Source organism: Siphateles boraxobius, unplaced genomic scaffold (assembly GCF_051911475.1).
Source record: "Siphateles boraxobius isolate OS27281-9 unplaced genomic scaffold, OSU_SipBor_1 41, whole genome shotgun sequence".
In the NCBI taxonomy this organism is placed as follows: domain Eukaryota; kingdom Metazoa; phylum Chordata; class Actinopteri; order Cypriniformes; family Leuciscidae; genus Siphateles; species Siphateles boraxobius.
In genome coordinates, this window is record NW_027509042.1 from 14386712 (window position 1) to 14412084 (window position 25373).

General features: G+C 36.6%; 1 protein-coding gene across 2 annotated transcripts in view; it reads left to right on the forward strand.

Moving 5' to 3' along the window:
• nos1apa (nitric oxide synthase 1 (neuronal) adaptor protein a) overlaps positions 1–25373 on the forward strand; it is a 119986-nt gene that overhangs the window by 12220 nt on the left and 82393 nt on the right. For both annotated transcript variants that reach the window (XM_077198497.1, XM_077198498.1), the window contains exons 3-4: positions 22777–22869; positions 24101–24159. In XM_077198497.1, the coding sequence (XP_077054612.1) occupies positions 22777–22869; positions 24101–24159 (152 nt within the window). The remainder of the gene's footprint in view (positions 1–22776; positions 22870–24100; positions 24160–25373) is intronic.

The window sequence follows — 25373 nt, forward strand, 5'->3', positions numbered from 1 at the left end:
TTTATGATGTACTTATTCATATAAAACATTCAGATTGGACTTGCCTTTTTTTGCTGTCACATGGTGTTAATTTCCAGGTGATGGCTCAAACCGTGGCATTTAGATGGAAAGAGAAAAAAAATGAAGATTTAAGTTTAAATCTTTAAATATATTAACGGTTTAAAACAAGTTAAATTTTTTTTTTCATGTCATGCTCTTATCAAAATTACCATTGTGGCAGCTCAAGTCATGGAATGTAGATAGAAAAATGAATGCAAAGAAAGGAAAAGAGAAGGAACATGTTCAGAAATGCAGTGATTTTGCATGTTCAGTTATTACTGCATTTTTTATGTATTCAGATACCAAACCTTCAGATTGTACTTGCCTTGTTTGTGTCGCATGATCTTTCCTACCAGGTTTATCATTGTGACGGCTCAAACCGTGGTGTGTATGGAGAGAGACACAAAAAAAAACAAGATCATGTTTGGAATTTTACACTTAAAAAAATAATAATACAGTTTTATGATGTACTTATTCATATAAAACATTCAGATTGGACTTGCCTTTTGTTGCTGTCAGATTATTTATTTTACCACATCATTGTGGAAGATCAAACCATGGCATGTAGATGGAAAGAGTCATGCAAAGAAATAAATGTAAGAACATGTTCAAAGTTTTGATGGCGTTTTCTTTTTAATCTTAACTTACCTTCAGGCAATGCTTAATAAAGTAGTGTTTACTAGTGCAGCGCTGCTTTGTGTACAGCTGTTACCAGGGAAACGGTTCTATTTCTGCTGTTCCTAAGCGCCACCTACTGTTAGAGAGTGGATTAGAGAATGTCTATATACAAGTTTAGGTTTGTATGTTTTCACAGGAACTTTCTTACCACACTTGCCATTGACTCAATGACTCAAACCGTGGCATGTAGGTGGAAAGAGTCATGCAAAGAAAGAAACTAACAACATGATTAGAAATGCAATGATTTTTCCAGAATAAACGATTCATGCTGCACTTCAACACGTTAATGCAGTTTTTTGATTAATATACAAAACATTCAGATATGACTTGCCTTATATTTCTGTCACATGATGTTTCTTACCAGGTTTACCATTGTGACGGCTCAAACGTGACATGTAGATAGAAAGAGTCATACAAAGAAACAAACAAACAAGAACATGATCAGAATTTTAAGTGATTTTGCACTTTGAAACAAATCAATAGTTTTCTGATGTATTCATATAAAATATTCAGGCTGGACTTGCCTTTTGTTACTGTCTGATGATTTATTTTGCCACGTCATTGTGGCAGATCAAACCATGGTATGTAAGTTAGTTGGAATGTGTCAGGCAAAGAAGAACGTGTTCAGAAACGCAGTGATTTTCCAGAATAAAAGATTTGTGCTGGATTAATTGAAGAGTATAACTGTTTTCAGAAAAGTTTTGATGGCGTTTTCTTTGTGTCTTACCTCCATGTAATGCCTGATAAAGTAGTGTTTACTAGTGCAGCCCTGCTTTGTGTATAGCTGTTACCAGGGAAACGGTTCTATTTCTGCTGTTCCTAAGCACCACCTACTGTTAGAGAGTGGATTTACATTTTCAATCAGTCTGTCTGCCGTTTTTGTTCAGACCAATGCAACATTCTGACTGATTTGTTTATGCACTGTTGTACATTTTAACCAGTTGATAAAATAAGTTAATTTGAGTTCTAAAATATAAACAGTTTGATAAGTTATCTAGAATTATTCACAGAGCACCTATAATCATTTATAGTTTTGACCTTTTTTAAAAGAAAAATTAAAGGCTGAAATGTGAGGTTTATAATTTGATAACTTTTTTTTATCATAATTTAATTTGAACATGTAGTATGTTCATGTTAGTGAGTGTCAGGTTTTGGGAAGGATGAGGCGTTTTAACAGGCTTCTTTATTAATAATACAATATAATGAGGGCAGGAACAGGCATAGTACATAGGCAACACGCCATGGGAACATTTGACAACAAACTTGGACAGGACTGAAAATAAATAGGAGAGGAAATGAGGAGGGTAACAACTGGAGAACAGGTGGGGAAAATAAACCAATAATCAGGTAACAAGAAGGGCGGTGTTAAAACTATAGACATTGGAGCACATAAACAAACAAAACGGAGCCATGAGCTCACACAAAAACGTGACACAAACACACAGCCAATGAGTGCACTCACAGACTGTGTGTCCACACAAAACACGACAACTCGAGCCAGTGCTATGGAAAGAACGACTTTTCCTTTCATATATTGCATTTCTCCCTATCTGTCATGGCAACCTGACATTTTTGATTCATGTCCTCACTGTCCTGGTTTTAGGCTATATGAGTAGACTGAAGCTTTTAATGTGGAATGGTTAAACTGAGGCAATTGATTTGATGGTTTTTCATCAGCTGAATAATGATTCCCATTATGGTTAATGTGTAGTTGTGCAGTGCTGGGATTGACATGCAGTTTATGCTGAAGTAGACTTATGGAGAGGAGTTGTGGGTTCGTTGTATTCAAGCCAGTTGGGGAAATTCTAAATAAGCTTTTTACTTAATTTATCCTTGAAAGGGTTGACAAGCATCTGTTATAGTACTAAATCATAATTTCATGTTTAAGACACCAGCAGTTTTGATACACCTATTTTGTGTTCCATATTTTACAACAATCGTAAAGTTGTCAAAAATAAGAATGATACACATGTATATAGTAACAAAAACAATCTATATTATATATTATTCAAAGTACCACCTTGTACTGGTCCAATTCATTCAATTAAAAGTAAAATAAATATATAATAAAATATGTATTGATGATAAACATTTAAGATCACTCAAACAGTACTTTATCAAGACTGTAATAATTTGTATTTATAACTTTTGATATTCATAAGTTCATATTCATTTGCCCTATTCTTGTTCTAAGCCTTAAATCCACTTATGATTTCAGATATTAAATACACTTGTCATAAGTACTTTTAAGTATTAATTATAGATAAATTGGTTTGAAATTATCTTCTGTTCTTCATTCAGTTTTTGTAGTTACCTGAGCCTACATTATAAAGGGATAGTTCAAAATATATTTTGTTTTCCACAGAAGTTATACAGTTTTGGAAGCTAATCTGTCCCTTTAAAGATGTCACATTGATGCAAAATATAACTTCAATTAGCCCCAAATAATAAACTTGGAAGTCCATTGAAGCCAGAATAGCAGCATGAACACCCTTTGTGTTTGAGCAGGTAATGACATTGGCAGAGGCATGAAACAGTAACCATCCTCCATTCACGCTGCCCAGCCCCCAAACCATATGCTCATACAGCGCTCGTGGAGAACTGGAGTGTGTGGGCCATGACAGGAAAGCTGGACAGGAGAAAGGAAGTTAAAGAACAATGAGACCAACCTCACTGAGATGAGGGGTGGTGTGTACATGTACCAGTGGCCTGGGATGATTATATCAGTGCTTTGGCCAAAACATCAGGGCTGTCAGGAAGGAAGGAAGGGGATCCACTGTTGGTCCACTCTTAGCTTGTGTAGTTACACCAACAATAGCGACTTTAGTACCATTTACTGTACTAAAGACCACACCTATGTCAAATACCAGGCACAAGGAAGTGGTTTGGTTGGTGTACAAAAGATTATAATGTTGATGGTTACCAATTGGAATTATTGAGCTATCAGTTATTTTTTAACCTCTTATTCTGTTTCATCTGTATCCATAACTTGCATTCCAGAAAAGTCTACAGGCTGTGTCTTTTTCTTTCCAGTTATATACTGAGACTGTACCAGTACAGTGCTCACCGAAGCTGAAACAATTTGCCCTCTCAGAGTAATTGGTTGAAATGAGGGATTACTGCCCTGCCAGAACTTATTGCATGTCATCTGGGCAGGTAGACAGCCTTGCTGACCCCTCAAGGCATGCGTCTGCATTTAAGCGTCTCAATAGGCAAGGAAATTGCAGGCGCCTCTGCCAGTTCATGAAATAATGCGACCTATACATTTTAATGATGAGGAGCTCCTCAGTTCTGTGACTCTCTGAGGGCCAGTGGTTAGCCAGTAATTGGTGTCATTTGCACAGCCTTAAAATCTGCACATAAAAGTCTGCCCAAAATGAAAATATTATCATCTTTTACTCACCTTTATGCAATTTTTATTTTGTATATATACATATTTTTTTATTATTATTAATTTATTCCTGTTGTCAAACCTGGATTGTCAGCAGCCATTACTCTCAGTCTTCAGTGTCACATGATTCTTCAGAAATCATTCTAATATGTTGATTTGCTGCTCAGGACACATTTCTTCTTCAGTGCTTACAACAGTTATGCTGCTTATTATGTTTGTGGGTGGTGATGGCGCAATGGATAAGACACATGCCTTTGGTGTGAGAGACCCGGGTTCGAATCCACTGTGAGACACCAATGTGTCCCTGAGCAAGACACTTAACACACAGTTGGTCCAGAGGCGTGCGACCTCTGACATATCTAGCAATTGTAAGTCGCTTTGGATAAAAGCGTCAGCTTAATGAATAAATGTAAATGTAAATGTTGTGAAAACAGTGGTACATTTCTTCAGGATTCTTTGATGAATGGAAAGTTAGAACTTATTTAAAAAATAAAATGTAACAATGCAAATAAGTCTACTGTCACTTTTAATTAATTTCATGCGTCCTTAATGAATGATTTAATAGTATTAGTAATACAAGTATTAATAAAAGTATAAAAAATATATATTTTATTATATATGTAAAAAAATTGTACCAATGCAAATAAGTCTACTGTCACTTTTAATTAATTTCGTGCGTCCTTGCTGAATGATTTAAAAGTATTAGTAATACAAGTATTAATAAAAGTATACATTTCTTTAAAAAAAATCTTATTGATCCCAAACTCAGTATTTATTTGAGTAAGGTTCCTGATGGAACAAAAAAAAAAAACATGAAAGTAGTTCATATATACAACTTAAATTTGAGTCTATTCCTAACACAAAAATATGACTTTAGAAAACTTTGAATATAGCACACAAGTTGCTTAGACTACTTGATGATGATTTAATGGTCCTTTTTTGTCTCTATTGGAGTTTGGCCTTTAAAATCACCATCTACTTGGACATTGCTTGGACATTCTGCCTAATATCTCCATTTTTGTTAAAAAGTAGAAAATATGCTATTGGAATGAATGAGTAAATGAGTTTTTATTTTTGTAAGCATTAGCATATAATCTGAAATAGTAATGTAATCATCCTCTGTTACACGTGGTCTCATTCTTATAATTGCTGTTTTTGGTGACTATTTTCCTCCCATAAGCGAGCAGAGAAGGTAGTTTTTGCAAGCAGGATAACTAAACGAACACAAGCCGCATATATAGGCTCTTTTATGGCAATAGCTGGTTCAATTTCTACATGCGCCTTCTGGTGTCCCTCAAATGCTAATTGATTAGATGCACCAATGAAAGTCAGCCACGATTAATTAGGGATAATGGCAATGTGACCTATGGCTTTCAACCATCGTTAATGCTTTCATATTCTCCCACTGGTATATGCTTTCTTCACCAATAGTCCCATTTACTTATAATTATTTACACTTTTCTCCTACTTGACTTGAAATGATGATAAAATCACTAAAACACATCTTGACAATTCTTTTTTGAACTCACTGATGTTGTATTTGAAACTATTATACTTGTTTATTATGCTTTTCAAATTGAAACAAGGGCTCTAAGGTCTCTAACTACATTTCAGATCTATGCAATTAAAGTTAATAAAAAGTATTTGTTTGGGTGAAAAGTATTCCTATTCTGGGAAGACTTTCTGGGAATATTTCGTGGCTTGAAGAAAAGGGGTATTTTTTTTCCCCCTCATGGTGACATAAATATTTCTTGGGAGACTCTTACCACTTCCACCAGAATGGTTAGTGTTCTGGAGCCAGAGCCTGTTCTCGACCAGGAGAACTGGAGCCTGTCATGGTGAAATGGTGTGTTCTTTCCACAGACTTGAGGAATAAGCACTGACTTAACGTTGCTTTGTGTTGCTTTCCTGACTATAACCAGTCTAAAAAAAAACCATTATCCCGGTGTTTGTACAGGCAGTGCGACACTTCTGTTTTGCTATTCACAGTACCGGGAAATATTCTAGCGAACGGGCTGCTCGCAGTAAAATACCGCTACTCTAATCTGTCCTTTTCGGAGAAAGATTGACATTGAGACCGCTGAATTACTATCTCTCTCACGCGCATAGTTTTATACATTTATATATAAAGAGCAATATAGTGCACTGTCATTAGATTGCTCAAACGAGATGGCGGCAGCATTTGTTTCTGGCCCGGAACCATCTTTTCTGCAGTGGAAATGTGTGGCCAGATACAAGATACAGGCCAGGAACCTTCCCTGGAACAGTGTCAGTGGAAAAGGGGTATTTGAGGGCAATGTTTACTCACTGGCTAAAAGATAAGCTTAAATAAGCAGTGGCCTTTAAAAAAAAACACACAAAAAAAAAAGAATATGAAATCTCTTTGCTGTGATTTCAGCTTCTGCCTAGGCTGTCTTTGAACTTTCCATCAGTGCAGATTAAGCTGGATAGTTATTTTATTACAAACTTCAAACACATCTAGACAGTCTTAAACATTAATTGGGTAAATGACATGCTACATAGTTCTGAGAGCCAAAATGAAAGCAAGTTTTATGAGTTTTATATTCCTTCTGCAATTTTGATAAGGCCATAGATGTAACAATTCTCAGCCATTGTTATTATCTCTCTCTGTCTTTGTTAGAAGTACTGTAACAGTGTATTACTGAAAATAGTTTGAAAAGAGAAGCCTGTTTTTGAACTTGGCCATTTTTAACAGTTGATTTCCAACTCCTGCTGAGCCTCTATTGAGAGTCACTCCCCTTCCGGTGGACCACCATGGGACCTTATTTCGGAAAAATATTGTATGGTAGTCAATGGCGAGATACAACAAATATTTGGATCCCGTACGTATGATGTTTTTCAATTTAAAAGATACATTTTAAAGTCAAGAAAGTCGCAGTTTGACGTAAAAATGTTGAGGTATAAGACTGTGAAAATACGTAATTACAAAGACTACCATCCCAAAAGGCGTGCATGTGACATCTTACCTTTTCTCTCAATGAATGAAGCTAACTTTACTGAAGCTAACGTCTGTCATTTTTTTATAGTCTAACGTTACAATCGTAACGTTACGCCGTCAGGCCTGTGTGTTTTGTACCAGACTGCACACATCCGAGCTTGGTGACGTACATAGTGCGAGGCGAGAGATGTAGTTCATTGAGCGATTGTCACATAAAACTAAATGTTACTCTTCTGTTTTATGACAAACTGTGACTTTCTTGACTTTCATAATTATCTTTTAAATTGACAAACATCATATGTGTAATTCAGGGCACAGTTCAGACGGAATATAAAGATAAGTTGTCTCTCACCATTGACTACCATACATATTTTTTCCGAAATAAGGTCCCATGAGCCGGAAGCGGAGGGGAGGGACTTAGGCTCTCTATGTGATTTGCAACCAAATGTTTGCAGTCTGAAGGATTTCAATGGGTAGGATGGTCACTTGGGTTTTTATGGAGTTCAAAGCATGACAGCATGCCATGAGTAAACTAGCCAGGTACAGAATATTGAATGTGCATCGCATTCGCAGTAGTCCTATGTTATTTTCCCTTTAAACTAAACTATTTCAGTTTTTTTTAAGCTTTTGAACTGGATTCATACACTTTTTGCATTATAGTTCTTCTTCTCTTGTAACTTTGCTGTAAATGACAAGGCATTGAAGCATCTTCTCCAACCAGTTCTTCTCTGGATAGATTTGTGTTTTCCTGCGATGTACTGTACATCTAGTGACCATTTATGAAGACCCACAAATGCCTTTTTAGAAACCTTTATAAAGAGGACATGTTCTACTTGTATTTGGTTCATGTGTTTGATATTTTGTGACTACAAGGTTCAGGAGGCATTGCAATCTAGATGATTATAATGGGAAATGGGGAGTAACCATGGAAACCTCACAAAAGTCTGTAGAATAACAGTAGGAGTCACAGAGAACAGTGTGGAACAGCTCAAGCCTCTTTTGATTAGCTCGCAAGGCAGGGACATCATAACACTCGAGGAGAGCATTTATTCAGTAAATCTGAATGGTTTCTTCTGAAAGGGCCTTTATTCAACCGCAAAGGAAATACCCTTACATTCCAGTCATGGTGAAGTCTCTTGATCTTGAATTACATTTTACAATTTTTGCTTTCCGATTAAAGCTTCTCAGGTGTTACAGCCACACATTTAGTTATCGGTATTATTTAAACTTAACTTCTTGCTCATTTAGTATAAAGGCTTTGCTCGTTTCTTCATAAAAGTCTGTTTCAGTCCCTTTCGAAGGAAATTGAGCTGAGCACTGAGCCCTACAGAAAATGTGCATATATTTAACATTCAGATAGCCTTGGCTCTTAACACAGGCTCAGTGTCAACAAGAGAGCTTCTTCATCCGTTTGCAGCAGGGTAAATCCTGCCTGCTGACTTGTTTGATACATTTACTCACAGTATCATCGGGGGCATTTAAATGCGCTCCAATTACATGCCTTCCATTCAAAGGCTTGCATATCTTCATGCTTCGTCTGTTGTGCCGTGTCAGGGCTCTGTTTATGCAGAGGAAGACGAGGAGGACTGGATGACGGTAAAATGCCACTGGGGAATGTCTTTTTCAACTAGCCTCTCAAAGGAGTTTATGGCATCTGGAGGTTTTGACAATAAAAGTTTGTTGTTCTATAGTCAATAAAACAAGGTCCAGTTAAGTGAAATAACGTGAGCCAATCAGTGGCGTAACTTTGTTTTAAAAAGTGTGTGTGTGGGGGCAGTTGCTAATACAATGTTATATCAGATATGTACAATAACAATTCCCATTAGAGAATGTTTCACCATTGATAACAGTAACAACAAACACATGATTTTTAAAATAACACATTCCAGCACCAGATCGCTTTATTTAACACAAACGACCATCAACTACCGTTTAATTTGCTTTAGGTACATCTGTGCTGCAAGATGTTTCAAAAAAGTGGTGGGGATAATATCTACCCTATGAAAAAGTGGTGGGGACATGTCCCACCCGCAAATTACGCATATGGAGCCAATGGGTAAATGTGATAGTGTTTAGTAAATCTGTTTCAAATGTAAATGTATTAAATTTAGGCTAAAATGGCGAAACCATTTTATTTATTGTCTGGTATAAGTAGTGAAGTCTGTATATATCCTTTGTAAGAAAATATTTAGTTAGTGGTTTAAATTAATAAATAATTGAATACATTTATTTTGTAGAACTACTGCTGAGTGATCCTACAAGTCTTACTTCTTTTTTTCTTCCTTTTTTATTGTCTGAAATAAAATGATTATAGGCTACGTACAAATCATATGAATACATTTATTAAAATATTGTTTATATGACATCCTCTTTCCATTGCATCACAACTAGCTTGTGTTTTTTCTGGTATAAACATCTAAGGGTTAGTTGTGAAGGATAGTTCACACAAAAATGGAAATTCTGTCATTTATGCACCCTTGTGTTATTCCAAACCCATAAGACTTTCGTTGGATATTTTTTATTATTCACTTAACATTTTCCTTCATCCATTGAATGTCCATATAGACACAACTTTTATGCATCAAAAAATACAAAAGATATAATGCATAATATATATATTAGATAAAATGTCTTCCGAAGAGACATCATCTGAAAGAAAAATGAGTGAGGTATCATATATTGAAAATATAATTTGTGTGTGCCAAAAATGAACAAAAGTCTTATTGGTTTGGACTGACATAAGGATGAGTAAATGATGACGGAAAAAACTATCCCTTTTAATTGTCTTTTGTTACTAATTATATGCAGATGTAGTGGGTTTGTTTTGTTATTTGATTATTTTCCAATTTTCCTGTTGCTGGAGCTTACAGCTTATCGTGTTATTGCACATTCTGGCATGAATGCAGCTTTGATTCTTTCACTGTAGATAGAGAACAAATTCAAGTTTATACACACCTGACATGTAGTCATTTGTGAATGAGGCACATTTGTTACATCCTTATATTTCTCTTACATCTGCATACGAGTGGAGCGATGTGAGGTTAGGCTCCTTCTCAATTACAAACTAATTATGTTGAGTGTGTTTCTGATGAGCTTTTCAGTCTGCTATTATTGGCCTGCTATTAACCAAGATCTTTGTGAAGATCTGCGTTCACCAAGAGTAAATTGTTTGGGGATAAATATTCATTAGCCTTTTTCCCCCTAATTATAATCCCCAGATATATATAGCATTCACAGCATTTCTCCCATTTGCACCAACTGCAATCTATTTGCATTGTGAAATTGCAAAATTGAATATTTAATTCATCACCTTAAAGTCATTGCGATTTCTGTATGTACGTTACCACACCACATGATGATGGCACCTGAATGTTAGATACTCTTTATCTGTTTATATTTCAGATAGAAATGAAACCTCTTTACAGATGGCAGTTGCAGACTCTTTACTAAAATATTTAACAAGGCACTTTATCAGAAATCGTTCTCCATCCATTCTAAATGACACCATTTGATGTCAGCTCACATAGCCAGTAGTGCTAGGGGGGGGGGGGGGGGTGTCTTTAGATAAAAGTTTTGACTAAAAACGCTTTAATACATCAGTGTTTGAAGAATATAGGGGAAAGGTTATTTGATTTGACTATGCCTTTTTTTCTTCTTCTTTTAGATATTTGGCTTCATTCCATTATTGATTTTGAAATTATGAATAATAACATTATTTTTAGGAAACTATTCAGCCTGTCTTTCAGCAGCAATTTACATAATTATATAGAGACTTACATAGTTGTTAACTTTACTAACGAAGACCGATAAACACAAACTCATTTCTTTGTGTACAGCATATTGATTGTTTTCATTGTCTATTCGATCCAGGTGTAATTTGGATTTTAGAAGCCAAAGCCTTAACATGAGAGAAAGATTTCATTAAGGATTTTGTCCTGCCTTCATTGTTTCCTCTGAGACCCTTTTGCTATATCTCTCTTTAAGAGATAAGCTTGCGAAAAAGGCCGGTCAGCTTCAATAATAAAAACGGCAGTTTCTCAGAGGGACGGGGAATGCTGTGGTCATCATTTCCATTCCCACAGTAGATCCCTGTGGTTTTCGTGGTTTTAAGTGTTGGATTTGATTTCACAGCAGAAATGTGGCGCTGTTGTGTTGAAGGGTCCTTGCTAACTTTATGAATTGCAGCAAGCAGATTGCCAATAGCCATCCAGACTCCAAACTATTAATGGCTGTGGAGACACAACAGATTTATTTATCCTGCCTTTTACAACTCAGCGACCATACAGCCATTGTGGCAATACCAAACATTTCAAATTAATAAACTAATATTAAAATATTATTTTTTAAATGCATTTTTAAAAAGATATAACATTATTGTATAGCATAAAAACAGGAAGGCAGCAACATAGCAAGAAATATGTCGCTAGATTATGGGTTGTATAAAGCTGAAAGTGGGCACTTTACAAAAGTGATGCTTTATTGCATAGCAATTTTAAAATGCATAACAATAGAACCTTATCAGTTCTGTCTGCCAAATAACACTTCATCTCTCTCACAGTGGAAATTGAAGACACTAAATATTCATATATCATTTCAAAATGAGAAACTCATTCAGCTGAGAGGGCCATCAGAAGGAAAGATGATGGCCATTCTGTTTATATAGCCTAGATAGCAGATGTGAGAGCAAGGTCAGAGGAAAATGGTAAGATTTCTTAACTTTTAAGGGAGAAAGCATTTAAGAGATTAAGCCTAGAGCAAGATTGTGTTTGTTTTGCGCAACCCTGGTTAAAATCTGGTGTGCATTACGACTCCCACACGAGGAGAAATCCCTCTGGTTCCCAAGCAGCTTTTAATTTGCTATGCAACGAAGGGCTGTTATTCTGATCTTAATAAAGGGTCCGGCTTTATTTCTAAGAGGGATTTCATCCAGATGAGTCTTATGTAAAATCAGAAAAATGATTAGGACCGCCACTTATGATTTTTTTTTTGATGTTGTGAGTATGAGATGCAAACAGAAGTTGTGCACTCGATTTTGTTGCGTTGCATTTTCAGTCTGAATTGAAGTGAAATGTTCTGTTCTGCTTATTGGAATATTGTCATGTAATGCCTGTTTGGATACTGTTGTCTTAGTTGTTGTGGTGTTTGTGATATCTTGAAGTGAATTAATTTATTTGGTCCTTATAACAATGTCACGTAATGTTACATTTACCTCAGAAAATCACCATAATTTACCATAAACTTGTTAGTCAGCAAGAAAATGTAACTCTAGAGATGAGCATTTTGCTAAATATATGCACTATACATATTCATTGTATATTACACTTGACCTGTTCTTCAATATTTCTTGTTTGAATAAATGTTTTTTTTGACAGCCACCGTTTAAATGTTTATTTCAGAGTAAAAACATGATTATGGCATTAAAAAGTTATTATAATATTGTTATTATAAAAATATCTGCAATTATAATTATATGTAATTTTGAACGTATAGTTAGCCTATACGAATCAGTTAATTTTAGGCTTTAATATTAATGTACCAACTGGGGTTCTCTGTACAGTTTACTGCATTAGTTGAGAGATATTGTTTTTCATTGAGAAAATTTGCCATGTACTACCTGATACATTACCCCATTAATCGATATCGAAACGAATCGATTCGAAATCAGAATTGAATCGAATCGAAGTGAAAGCTTATGAATCAAATCGTGAAATTTGTGTCAATACCCAATCCTATAAAAAGCTGGAAATTATTTTCTTGTTTTTACCAATAACTGATAAACAATTATGAAAGAGTCAAGCACATATGTTTAAGTTTTTGCTTGGCATATTTGATGTGCTGCATATATGAGTGTTGATTTAATGTTCATATACAAGCATCAAAGTAATGGTGATATGGACATTCAGTTGAATGAGAGAAGTCACAGGTTTCATTTAGCAAAGATGAACAAAACATGAGAGAGTAAATGAATAAAAATTTAAAGGCCGTGTTGCAGGGTTAATTTTTCAACGAATTTGTGCAATTTGCTTGTTGGTAATAAACATTTAAACTGTTATCCATTGTATTTTATGTTGTTGGGTATCACAAAACGGAATATAATACGAAAAAGTAGGTACTATCTTACAGCGGTTTGCAACGATTCTCCTTTCCCCCACAATGCATTGCATTACGTCACCTTGGGGAGAGAATTTACCAAAGCCCGCCTTGAGAGTATTGAGAGTGACTAGAGAGACGAGTAGTAGACGAGAGTATTCAGATAGCGCAGATTATAGATAAATAGATAAATACATAGATATAGATAGATAGATAGATAGATAGACTAGATATAGATAGACAGACAGATATATATAGATAGATAGGCTAGTATATGCGGCAACTGCACATTCAATGGCGCGGGCGCCTCTGATGTGCAACCAACTCTACGTTTTCAATCTACCTACTATATATTTCTATCTATGCTAACGTTATGCTATCTGGCTGTCTGCCTATCTCTCTCTATACCGCCCACACAAGCACCTGCCAAACACAGCGACAGGCACGTGGCGGCTACGTTTGCAACAACATTTTCACCGGAGGAAGAGATAAACGCTTAGAAACACCCATATAGCTAGCATGATGCTTTCTATTTGTAGATGACAAAGACAAAGTTTACCAGTACTCTACGACGCTATGACAAAGGTTACCGGTACTTATCTAAACTAACGTCATGATCACTGCCACTAGATAAAAAGATTTTTCACTCGGTGCTATTCAATGACAGTAAAAAAAAAAAAAGTGTCGTTATTGTGCACTGCTGCTCGTAGACTAGCTCCAGTGCTCATTGCTGCGTTGCTAAATGATAGCGACTCACCAGGACACTTCACCAACTCTCCACTCATTCTCCTCGGACCATGCATTTTAATTGGCTTTGACGGCCATCAGTTCTTGGCAATTCCTAATTTGCCCTCTCACGTCTGGCAGGTTCGAAATTATACGGCTGCGGGCCATCATACATGTTGGCTCTTGCCACCTCTTCCTCATCCCAGTCAGTCGCCATAGTTGTAATACTAGGCTGAGGCTACCTTTCCTCCGCTTCTCCCCAACGTGACGTCATCACCGAATTGCGTAAAAAAAACGTTAATACCAAAAACGTAAAAAACTGGTCTTTAAGATCATTTTTGAGACATTTTAAAAATGATATACATATCTTGAGTGATTTATGTACCCATTAATCGACAGTGGTGGTTAACCTGCAACATGGCCTTTAAAGAGTAAATGAGTACATTTATTTTATGGTGAACTATTCCTTAAAAAAATTTGTATAAAAGCAAAAAAAAAAACTAATTTTAAGTACATTTAAAATAAAGCACTAAAAACAAATTATTTGTGTTTTTAAAGATTAACTTCAAAGGGTATAGATAATCTATATATAAAAATTGTTTACATTAATATGCACAATTAAATATTCATTATTGGCTGATAAATAAATAAAAGGGTCAATAACTCTTATGGTACAGTGTGTAATGTGCATAGTTTTGCTTTCTACCGTTTCACATTTATTGGCCTTGCTAGTTGTTTCAAGACCCTCAATCTTGTGTCATTAATATTTTTTCATATTCAGAATTAGTGGGGAGCTTGACTCAGTCATACCTCGCAGTCATTTCAGTTTCCTGTGGTCTTGGGAGATTCATCTTGTTTTTCTCAGAGATGTAGTGATTCACAGCACTGCGGTTAAATATCATCACTTCGTACCTGTCAGAGACTGTTTCTCTGATTTTCCTTTAAAAGGAAGGGGTGTGAGGGCTGTGGTTCTTCCTCTTGCTGTTTTAAAGCCACATCTATTCAACTTTTTCCCCACCACAGGTTTCTTGAGAGCTTTCCCACCCTTTTCTTTTCAGCGACGTTAGTTGTCCTAAATGTTATAATTAAAAGACTGAAGGGTGAAGCTGTACAATTCACTCCTCATTTACAGCACACCACCCTTTGATTTATTTTCCCAGCACAAAACATTGCACAAAGTCCCATTCAGTTTAGTTTATTTGCATTATTCTATGCATTTTTGGCTGGTTTAACTAAAGACAGAACCCTCATGATGCCAATATATTTGTGTTGCACGGCATTTAGTGTTTGCTTTCAACCCATGCTCATTATGAGATTTGTTTACTCTGAATAATAACATCCCATCCACGCAACACTGTCTGTTCTTTATTTTTCTGTTTACCGCAGTTGACTCACTGCATATTGAAAAATGGTAACAAATGCATCATTCAAAGGGTACGGAAAGCTATGTTTTGAAGAATGCTGAGATTAAATTATCAGTGAGATCAAATGTTATCAGTGTTAAAGTAAACTAGAAAATATTTTCTCAATATTATAATGCAATGTTATAGTTGGTGATGCTCCCAAAGATTTTTTTTACCTAAGGTTTCAGTAATTGAACTTATGTTCATGGTGGCATGTTCACAGTGAAGTGTTCACACTGCTTACATGTTGTGTGCACGAAATAGACACTGATGTGGTCAAAACGCGTCATCAGAAAAGTGCTAATTAAAGACATTTTTAAATTTGCGGCCATCCAAAATTTGTTTTAGCCGAAATGAATTTCATTATTTTCTTCTTTTCTCTCTCTCTCTCCCTGTTTAGACCAAATATTAGGTTGTCAATTTCGGCTCTGTGGTGCTTTCAAAACATTACATTAATGTGGAGCATTTCAACACAGCGACATTGGCTTGACATTGGTGTGTCATTGACATTGGGGTTGGGTGGCACAGGCTACAGCTCTGGGGAAAAAGCTGTTCTGTACGGGTTCTGTTCTGTTTGTACGGGTTCTGAGTGTTCTATATCTTTTCCCTGATGGGAGGAGTGCAAAAAGACTATGTCCTGTATGAGTTGAATCCTTGATGATATTGCTAGCTCGCTTCCGTAGGCTATCATAGATCGTATCAAGGTTCGTGAGTTTGATTCCTATGTTTTGACGATCCGGGTCAAAGCTCGTCGGTTTTCTGTAGTGCAGCTGGAATACCACACTGTAATGCAGTAACAGAGGATGCTCTCTATTGTGCTCCTGTAAAAATTTACTAAGAGCTGGATTGGCACTTTTGTTTTTTTAAGTTTTCTTATGAAAAAAAGACTGTTGTGCTTTCTTCACTAAGTGGGATGTGTTAATGGTCCATGTGAGATCCCTTGTTATGTGTAGACCCAGGAATTTGATGTCATTCACCCTCTCAACTTCCTCACCACTTATGTAGAGGGGGGTGCTGTTGTTTTCTTGACTCTCCTGTAGTCTACAACAATCTCCTTAGTTTTGGCAGTGTTCAGAACCAAATCGTTGCTCACACAGTCACACCATTTGATTAGGTGTTGGACATCCTATATATATATATATATATATATATATATATATAAAGGGACCTTAGTGTGATAGGCCGTGTTTACCCCTGGTATTAAGGTGTGTTTTGGTCAATCAGATTCACAAGCAGACGATGCTAAATATAGGTGTAAATATTTAGGTGTAAATATAGGCTCTAAAACCGTTTGAGCTTGTCCGCTTTCAACCACTTCCAGAGGTAGTTGAAAACGCATTCGACCGGATTGCTTTCATAGTGTAAACGCTCATGTGGCCTAATGTGTTCAAACAGCCACAAAAGACCACCCAGTCTCGGCCTACTGACCTGAAGCAAACATTATGGGAACTGTGCCAGCCAGATGGGATTTTTAAGAGTGTCGGTTGAAGACCCAAGTTTGGATCTTCAAACAAGAGGATTCAAACTCCTCTTGAAGAAATCAGGACCGAATTGGCTGGAAGTGGAAAAAAGAGACTGATTAAAACATCAAATGGAAATATCTCCCTCATCTACTTGTGATCCGATTAACCAAAATGCATCTTAATACCTGGTGTAAACAGGGCCATAGAGACTGGTGGGCTCTTTTTAGTTGAGCTAGTAAACAGCCACCCTAGCAATCATTCACAATACCCCAGCAACCACCCTAAACCTCTTAGCAACCACAACCCGTCCTTAAAATTGTGACACCAACTTTTCTTTTTTTTGGGCACGGAAATGTAATAAAATGATTGTTATTTCCCTTAGACATTATTGTCTTTTCATTTCAGAGTATTATGAAATTAGGTCTTATAGGACATTCAGAATTGATTTTTTTTTTCTTCAAAGCAATGAAACTTGGTTTACTCTATACAGATGAAATAAACTGATTTTGGTTCCTGTATCTCACTGGAAGTTAATGCTAGACTAAAGGTTGGTTATTCTGGAATATTATTTCAAAACGATTTGCCAGTCATTTTATCAGAACTTATCAGTTCATCAATTTATTTTCAACAATTTGGTTGTCCTTGGGCGCCTTGAGGGCATCTTTATAGGTTGCTATGGGAACGCCATTCTTGATGGTATCTTGTGTAGCCATGGACACTGAACGAATCTAAATGTTGTTTCAGAGCATGTCTGTCTTTTTGGTATCATGGAAAAAAGACTTGTTGACAATGTCAAAGTTTTTCCTCAGCTGTGCCAGAGTGATATGTTGGTGTCATATATCGTCTGGATATAAATTTCAGATTTAAATCGTTTTTTTCTGTTGTCTGCGTAAACCTGCAAGACCGATGTGCTTCTCCCCTGCAAGAACTGTCCGATCGGAGACCTTTATCTCCGCTTGCACCTCTACTTTTTGATAAGCTGCAGAAATTGTCACCAAGATCCTCCATGTCTGATGATTAATGCTGACACATTGTCTGTCCCATTGTGCTGCTCTCGGACTGTAGATACGGACAGCTCTGTGACTCATTCGCTGTCTAGAATGCAAAACTCTATCAAAAGAGGTGTGCTAAAAGAGCCACGAGACACTGTCGTGACTTGTTTTACCCTGGAAAGTACAGATCGCATTGATTTCTATCCTTTTCTTCCAAGAACTGTCAGAATGCCCTTGGTGGAAATGTTATAATGTAGCCCACTGTCTGATTTAGCCTTTACCTCACACAATAGCTCGGTTTAAGCACGTCTTTGAAAATCTGTTAAAATTATTATGTTAGATATCAAAGCTTTAAACACAAATTCTTCTCCTTGAAATTCAGCATGGCTGCAACTAACAAGTATAGTTATGTTTTTATTTGATAATCCACAAAATATTTACCTTATATAATAGATATACAGTCCTTGGGCCCTATTTTAATGATCTGAAAGGCAAATAACTTTGTGGGCGGATCTCGGGCACTGTTGCTATTATAACGGCGGGATAAATGACTCTTGCGCCCGATGCAAATCTAAAATGTGTTGGTCTGAAGTAGCTACATTACTCATAGGTGTGGTTTAAGCGTAACGTGAAATAAACCAATCAGAAAGTCATCTTCTCACATTCCCTTTAAAAGCAGACGCGTTTGTTCCATGGCGGATTGCTATTATGATGGCGGATTTGCCAGGCGCACGCCAGGAGCGGTTCACAGCCGAGGAGACAGACGTTCTCGTCAGGGCCGTAATAGAGAAGTGACATTGTATGGGAATGGGAGAAACCCACCCAAATTAGCTTCGGTTAAACAGGCGTATAATAATTTGGGTAAATGTGTAGGCTAAGCTAGATTTATGCCTATTTTTTCACATCGTCATGGACACCACAATGATTTCCCTCGAGTGGTAATATTTTTCCTTGTGATTATGTATGGTTTGCAAAAATGGGAACTGCTGCGTCTGTGTAAATGAGAGAAGCAAAGTGTGCGCTTTGTGCACATGCTACATTATAGCCAAGCATGCGCCCCTTAAAATTGCATAGGCTATAATGCAATTTTATAACGCGCCACTGACTCTAGACTAGGTTTTTCCTGGTCTGTGGCGGAATTGTTTTCTGAAACTGCAAAATAGCACTAGGGAACGTTTGCAACGGAACACGCCGCCTCTGTTCGCCGCCGGGAGCGCAAGTTCATTTCCTAATTTACCGACGTATGTCTGTGGAGGGAAAAGTCCGCTGTGCCTCGGATGCAAAATAGGAATGATACATGTCATGTGTCGATGTACAAAGTCAATTGCGCTTGGTGCAAGATAGGGCCCATAGTTTTATGTATTCCTTTATATATATTTTTAGTTTATTTGTTATTTTTTACAAAAAAAGGCAGCCAGTTTCAGTGAACTTTAGTACATTTAAACTGAAAGTAATAATTTATGAGTCAGATGTTAATAGAAACTGCTCTGACAGATTCAGTAGCCTATAGGATTCATCAGACCAGATACACCTGAGTTTGAGTCGTTTTAAACGATTCATAAAAGAATCGACTTCAAGGATTCATTTGTTTCGTGAATGGGATCAAACTGATCGTACTGTAAAATATTATGCTTTTTGTCCTGCTGCTGCGATAGATTTTTGCTCTTTCTTGTAACATAAGCTGAATACATTAATGTATACGTTGTCTAAATAAAAAACTAAACAAAATTGCTAGGGAAATTGCTGCTTGATTTGTGCAACAACTGTTGTACGTATGGATTTACGAAAGCAGGTAGCATACCTCCGTCTTGTCCGAATAACTTTCTCCAGATGGGTTGCATGCGCAGTGCGAACCCAACTAATCGATTATGTAATTCATTATTGAATTTTTCATGGTCAAATTGTATTGATTAGTTAATGCAACCTTATTTTTACCCTCCTCCACGATCAGACTATGCTGTGTAAATAATGTTGTCTTGGGACAATACAAAATAAAGTGTCGCCTATGATGGAGGATGTCATTATGATGATCACCCTACCTCTCTGGGTGGTTCAATAATCAACCGATAATCTTACATGTTAAGATGGAATGAATGTTGGAAGTAGGAAGTCATTGCGCCAGCCTGTGTATGTGCATGTAGCTGTCACAAGTAACCCAGGATTTGATTTTTAGATTGCTGGGATAGAATGATTTAACCCACTGAATCTCCTGCTCCCAGGAGGATTACTAAAATCCTAATCTAGCCTCAACAGCGTGTGAATGTCACTCTGGTGAAAGATGCCATTTTCCAAAGATGACCGATATTGTGAATGCTGTTGGAATGAGCAAAATGGGCTTGGCATTTTAAATGTGTGCTGTAGATCAAATGAATGGTTTATGCTCTGTTACTTGTGCATTATTATAGCTGAGCAATAGCGTCCTTGCCATTTATGAAGTTTATAATAGATAATAGCAATTGTTATCCTCTAATTTTTATAGAAGAATAAACATGACTTTAGTGATCCAATGGGATTCGTAGATATGGTGCCTGCCTTTATTATTTGTGAAGAGTGTTAATAGTAGTCGCAAGCTGGAAGATTTTATGCATTCCAGAGCTAAAACTATAACATAATGAACATCAGCTTCTTGAGTCATTTTTTTTTTTTTTGTCTAAAGAATAATATGATGTCAGGAAGAATACAGTGATTACAGGATGTTGTTTTTGCAGCGGATTCCATGAGTTAAACGTAACCTGCAGTTCAGCGAGGACTCATTCAAGGAGTTAGTTGTCTGATCTATTCATTCCCAGATCCAGGGATGTGTGTGTGTGGTATACAAACACACATAAACATATGTATACACACACATGTATGCTTGTATAATATATGTATATATACACAGACACGCACAGATGTGATTAATTCGCGATTAATCGTAATAGAATCATTATTGTTATATTATAGATGTAGTAAAACTTGCTCACAACCTGTATGTCCAATTTGTAAGTGAATATATATATATTACAACCTTATATAGGACTACAACCTTTGCTATACCAACCTCTTTTCATAATATATTTATATATATATATATATATTTATTTATTTATTTATTTATTTATTTTTATGAAAAGAGGTTGGTTAACAAACCTGCCTGAATGATTCATTTGTGGATGTTTAAAAAGTAATCACATTTCCTGAATCTGCAACTACATAACTGTAACTACATGTCATGTGAGCAAATTGCTTCATTTTGTAAAGTAATGATAACTTGCAGTTCAGCAAGCGAGTCAGAATTGTTACAAAAACATCTGACCAATTCATTGATTTTGTTCAGTGATGGATTCATCAAACTGATAATTTGTGAGTTTAGGATATTTTTAAAATATTAAAACATTTATTGAAATCACCGGTTCATAAGTCATGTTCATAAATCGGACTAAATTGGTGGGGCTTTGCTTGTTTTTGCAAGTTTATCTCTATAGTTTCATGATTTGTTTTATTTTTAGTACATAGTCTTTTGGACTCATCACATTCAATTCAACTCATCTTTGCTAAAGGTTTATCGGTAATTAAGTGCAGGAATAATGTCGTATCCCATTACGTGTGCTATAGAGTGTTTTCTCAGTTTCCCTTGTAAAATATTTAGGTTTGGCTCTGAAACCAAGCTGAAAGCACAGTTAGTTTTCTGGTCTGGTTGTTTGAACTTTGCTGTGACCTTGCAGGTTCAGCTCAGAGAGGAATTCAAAATAAGCTCAATGCTCCTCATTGTTAGACTCGGAGTATGCAGGTCTCAACTTCGCTCAGATTTTAACACTGGTGTAAAATTTTGCCAGGCCTGTAATGTGCATCTTGAGCATATCCCACAATGCTGTGTCTATGTACACCTTTCATTACTATTTAGTACACATAAAAAAGAATGATGAATCGCAGAACTTGCATTGGTGAAATGGGTTTATATTGTGGTTTAATCTTTCGAATACATTTCTCACAGACAGCAGTGTCTGTATATTTTTTTGACCCCAGTGTGTCAATACTTGATGAAATTCCACTCAGCACCTGCTGAGAGACATAAAATGGGGTCCAGGTGGCTGAAAGAAACTCAATTAAAAAATGAGACAAACAGGAAGGCATGACTGCAGAGAGGGGCTACAGTAGGTCCAAATTGTGGTTTGTCAAAACAGCCCAAAAATGAGTCATAGAATCCACTTTTTCTTTCATATGCATATCTGAAAGCCGGAAGACCCATACGAAGCAAACTTTCTCCTAATTTACTTCTCATTATCTGACATTAGCTAGTGAATAAACAAGATGCAAAGTAGCTAGAGGACTACTCTGCTATATTTTCTTGACGGTGAATGTAGCTTTGAAGGATGTTAGGCTTGATGTTGACATTATGTAATTAAACTACAAATTAAACTTTCCTTATGGTCTTAACCAACTTAGTCTACTTTCTGACAATATTATCTGTGCATTTGTATACTGCGCACATGAGTAGGAATGAAAAATGAGAACATGCTGCTCTTCATACTGTCCCTGCAGAGACTTGTTTACTTGAGTAAGTGTGTTTGCTCACAGTTGTTTGTTACCGACACCCACATCCATACATCTCTAAGCAGGCTAATGCCTTTGTGAATTTTGGAAGCTGCATACTGTACATTACAAAGTTAACTCTGAGCTGAGGAGCCATAGAGAAACCCATGTACTATTGAACTTGATTCTACTCTGATGCACTTCAAAGGATTTGCTGTTCTCTTTCTGATTTCCACGCTGTTGATAAGCACTTGGCTCATTTAAAAATTCCAATCTTGCATTTCACTTGTCAAAATGTTAATGGCATTTGAGCTCGTTCTCTACAAGTACATATTTGCCGATAAAAAAGGTGAAGTTATCGATCTTTGCTGAGGACAGACCACACTCTTCTATTTAAACGGAGGCCAAGATTGAATTAAATTCCTCTAAGTATCCTTGGGTGTCCTGGAAGGGTGGAAAATTAATTACTCTGTATTGATATGTCTTCCCATAATGATCTCTATCTCTCCTCTACTCTTTACAGTATGAATTTAAAGTGAAGAATATCAAAAAGAAGAAAGTCAACATCATCGTGTCCGTGGATGGGGTGAAAGTAGCGCTGAGGAAAAAGAAAAAGGTAAGCCTCTGTTAATTAGTTATAATATGCACAATTTATTAGTTTAAAGGATGAGGCTTCATTTATTGTTTGTTGTTGTTGTTTTATTTCGGATAGCCAGTCAGAAAAGAGGAACGTAGTATTTTTCTTCCATAAAAGCAGGATGGCTTTCTTAGTTACAGTCATACCATATTGAACAGGTAATGGTACCTTTGGACTGAGAGACTCCAGTGAGTCTGACCAACCAATAATTGCTATCATTGGATCAGGAACTAAAACACAGTTATAGACCTTGGCAAAAATATATTGTTTGCAATACTTTTAACTGAATGTTAATGCAGGATGATGCACATGAAATGCACCAGGAACTCTGTATCAGTATTTTCAAGTGATGTTAGAGACTATAGAGAGTCATTGCAATGATATATAATTGGCTGGGTACAACCTTCCTTCTACTTCTCTCCATTGTAGCGCGAAATCAAAACATGGCGAAGCGAACAGCAAAAAAACTTGTGTACGTTTATCAGAGCTGCTAGGGCAACTTGATGGCCCGATGTATGGAAATAATCTTACATGTTGGTTTTTATTATCCTGTACTGGCGCATGCGTGTGACGTAAATGCGTACGCGACGGGAGCCACCGTTAGCAGATTTGCTTTTTTATCCTTTAGACGGGAACCACCTTTTTTGGGTGGAGCGTTTTTAAGATTTCCACTCAGGAGGGTGGTTTCACTTTTTTGCGTTTTTAAGCCCCAAATACGCCGTCGCCGTGTAAACGAAAGGCACATCTGATAAAATATTTTTACGTTTTCACCGCCTTTTTTAGTAACAATAACTGCATGTCATAATTTAGATGGGGATGGTGGCTATAAGCTTCAAGCAGCTTTAAGCTTAAAGTCTAAGGGTTTGATCCTGGAGTTTTTGAGATCAGTGGATAACACTCATCATCACAGTTCTACTTTACTTTGTTCGCCCTTTGGCAAGACACTTCGCTTTAAGCTGTTTTTTCAGAATGGTTTTGTCCTTTAGCAAAATGCTTAGCTCAAAGTTAATGGGTACAGTCAGCCATCTTAAGTTGCCTTGTGCTGTACTTTTAAACCTAAACTATTGATTTGCACAGGGGCTTTGTCTCTTGGTTTAATTTAGAGCTGGAACTTAAATGAGAAAATTGATAGAGTAATGCCTCGGATATATTATCATATATTAAAGCCTGGCTTGTGGTGTACTGAAATGATCACTTTGATTTCCTGCAGAAAAAAGAATGGACCTGGGATGAAAGCAAGATGATGGTGATGCAAGACCCAATATACAGGTGCGGAGCTTCATAAAATCACTCTTTTATTTTAACTGCATCCAGCTCTTGCCCAAAGGATCTGTCAGTTCTGAGAGTAAGTGAGTCATACCTTGTGTCAGCTCTAAATTGGAGACTTTCATTGGGAAAAGTGAATAAAATGATTGTCATGTTTTCCCCTAAACGGTGCTCCTAAATGTATCACCTTCACAATCACACAAAAACTGCTTTACAATCAAGTGTGACTCTCAGATTGTTTATACAACAGACCGTTGTGATCAAATTACGTCTGAATGGATGGGTAACTGAAGTCAGTCGTCTCATTTTTACTCTAGTGTAATGCCCATATTAATAGTAGAGATGGGTATTTTGGTTCTTTTTGCATTATTATTATTATTATTTATTTTTTTAATTGTTGATTTGAAGTACAGATCTGTATCAGACGTTTCTAATTTTTTTGCTGCTGTGTGAATGTAGCCAATGCGATTTTGCTGTTACTAATGTTTTGTTCTCAGTCTAATTCTCTAATTCATTCAACCTGTCCTTGATATGTCAGATGCGTCCTCCTTAAAGTCTGTAGTTTGGTATTCCTCCCCATGAGAAGACTTGCTGTGTCTGGCTCTCAAATGTCACACACTGTTAATGTGCTACATTTCAGATAATAAGCCAAGACAATAATAAGCCAAATAAAGACTCAAATGACACTTCGTCGTCAGAGCGACTTACAGAATGTGACTTTCTGCTTCATAGGATTGTGAAAAAGGCTTCAGTTACTGACCAGAAAAAATTAATAAATGAGACTGAGAGATTTAATTGCACTCTATTTCATTTAAGTAATTAGACAGTGGGAGGCTCAATTAACACCAGATTAGTCTTTTGATTATGCAAATTAGAAAAATCAATATACTACTTTATCTCACTGTATTGCAGTGTATTGAGCGCAGCCTTATAGTAGTATAGTTTGGAGTTTCTAAACGAGAATCAAAGCGAATTTTGCAGAGCTATTTGCCGACTGTGTCTGCCAAATCCTGGATCATAAGATGTTGTGGTTACGAGTTCAAATCTCTGGATTAGTCGAAAGAAAGCGGCGGAACACTTGTGGTGCCTGTCATGTTGGGACTGCAAGGTCATTGTTACCTTACAGCCATTTCATAAACAGCCCACTTACTGTGTTCCTCTAAGCTCTGCCGAGGAGGATGCAGGACCCAATTTACCAGTCGCTGACAGAATTAATG